The sequence below is a fragment of the Priapulus caudatus genome, unplaced genomic scaffold, assembly GCF_000485595.1.
Source record: "Priapulus caudatus unplaced genomic scaffold, Priapulus_caudatus-5.0.1 Scaffold1342, whole genome shotgun sequence".
Lineage (NCBI taxonomy): Eukaryota > Metazoa > Priapulida > Priapulimorpha > Priapulimorphida > Priapulidae > Priapulus > Priapulus caudatus.
The window spans coordinates 69823-71489 of record NW_014578403.1 but is presented as its reverse complement, the minus strand read 5'-3'; the positions used below and the strand labels follow the sequence as shown (position 1 = coordinate 71489).

Genomic DNA, 1667 nt, shown 5'->3' with positions numbered 1-1667 from the left:
AGAGAGAGAGAGAGAGAGAGAGAGAGAGAGAGAGAGAGAGAGACGCTCGCGACGCGGCGTGATGAACAAATTTGTTTTTATCTCACTCTTGATTCTACGTTAAAATGTCGAACGACGAACACAGAAGAATTACGATCGAACGACTACCGAACGCGACAAACAAGCGAACGCGTACGTACGGCGATGATCTCGAGCGTGTCGTTGACGACGGAGCGCACGACGGGATTCGGATCGAACATCAGGTCGAGCATGTAGTCTGGAGCGTGCGTACGCAGCACGCGAGCGCGCGTCTGTGGGTGCCGCACGAGTCGGTAGCAGCAGTGCATCAGCTGACACACGAATTCATCGTCCTCCTGCTTCGCTGCACGACGAAGAAAACAAGAGAACGTCAGGAGGTATATATTGAGCGGTGCAGTGCCGGCTGGCGTGGCTCTCGTGCCAATACCATAGAATGAAGCTCAGTAAATGAAAGAACTAACACAACTGGTAGAAGTCAGCAAATAGGGGAGGCTGGTAGGAGTCAATAGGTCGTAATTAACTAATAATGAATAATGTATTAATTAATAATTTATTTACATTCACAATTAATTAATTTTTAATTAATAATTAATAACAGTTAGTAATGAGCTGGTGGGCGTCAGTAGGGGGCGCTATTAGGCGTCAGTAGGGGGCGCTATTAGGCGTCAGTAGGGGGCGCTATTAGGCGTCAGTAGGGGGCGCTATTAGGCGTCAGTAGGGGGCGCTCACCGTGCAGTAGATCGACGAGGGCGGTAACGAATCCCTCGTTAGCGAGCATCGTCGCGCACTGGTCGTCCGAGCAACACGTTGATACCAGCAGCACACACTCCATGATGAGGTCATCGTCCACAGCACCTAGCGAGAGAGAGAGAGAGCATGAGAGAGGGTGAGAGAGGGAGGGAGAGAGAGAGAGCATGAGAGAAGGGGAGAAAGGGAGGAGAGAGGGGGAGAGAGAGCATGAGAGAGGGGGAGAGAGGGAGAGGAAGAGAGAGAGGGAGAGAGAGAGAGAGAGAGGGGAGAGTCAGGAGAGAGGGAGGGAGAAAGGGAGAGGGAGAGAGAGATGGGAGATATTATAATATAATATCTATCATAATGTTATATAATAATCCAGTCTACAAAGGCGACGTACCAACCAACACAATACACCTGTCTACAAAGGCCACACGCCGACTCACCCAAAACACCTGTCTACAAAAGCCGTCCGCACCGACTCACACAAAAACACCTGTCTACAACGGCCGACCGCACCGACTCACACAACAACACCTGTCTATAACGGTCGGACTCACCGGGGCGGAGGCGTTCGCGCAGCCACGGCACGAGCTCGTACTCTCTCAGCAGCAGCTCGTAGTCTAGATCTGCGATGACAAGGTTGGCGAGACATCCCAGCACCTCTATGATGAAGTCCTCACTGTCGCAGCGCACGACCGCGTTAGCCAGGTCACTCACATACTCCTGATGACAGGGAGAGAGACGGTTAGAGAGAGGGAGAGAGAGGGAGGGAGGGAGGGAGACATCCCAGCACCTCTATGATGAAGTCCTCACTGTCGCAGCGCACGACCGCGTTAGCCAGGTCACTCACATACTCCTGATGACAGGGAGAGACAAGGTTAGAGAGAGAGGAGGGAGGGAGGGAGGGAGGGAGGGAG

General features: G+C 52.5%; 1 protein-coding gene across 1 annotated transcript in view; it reads right to left on the bottom strand.

The window, feature by feature from the left end:
• LOC106816306 (kinesin-associated protein 3-like) overlaps positions 1-1667 on the bottom strand; it is a 14323-nt gene that overhangs the window by 4420 nt on the left and 8236 nt on the right. Inside the window, exons 8-11 of the mRNA XM_014820886.1 lie at positions 1544-1606; positions 1308-1410; positions 748-873; positions 180-361 (exon numbers count right to left, since the gene is read on the bottom strand). Of these exons, the coding sequence (XP_014676372.1) occupies positions 180-361; positions 748-873; positions 1308-1410; positions 1544-1606 (474 nt within the window). The remainder of the gene's footprint in view (positions 1-179; positions 362-747; positions 874-1307; positions 1411-1543; positions 1607-1667) is intronic.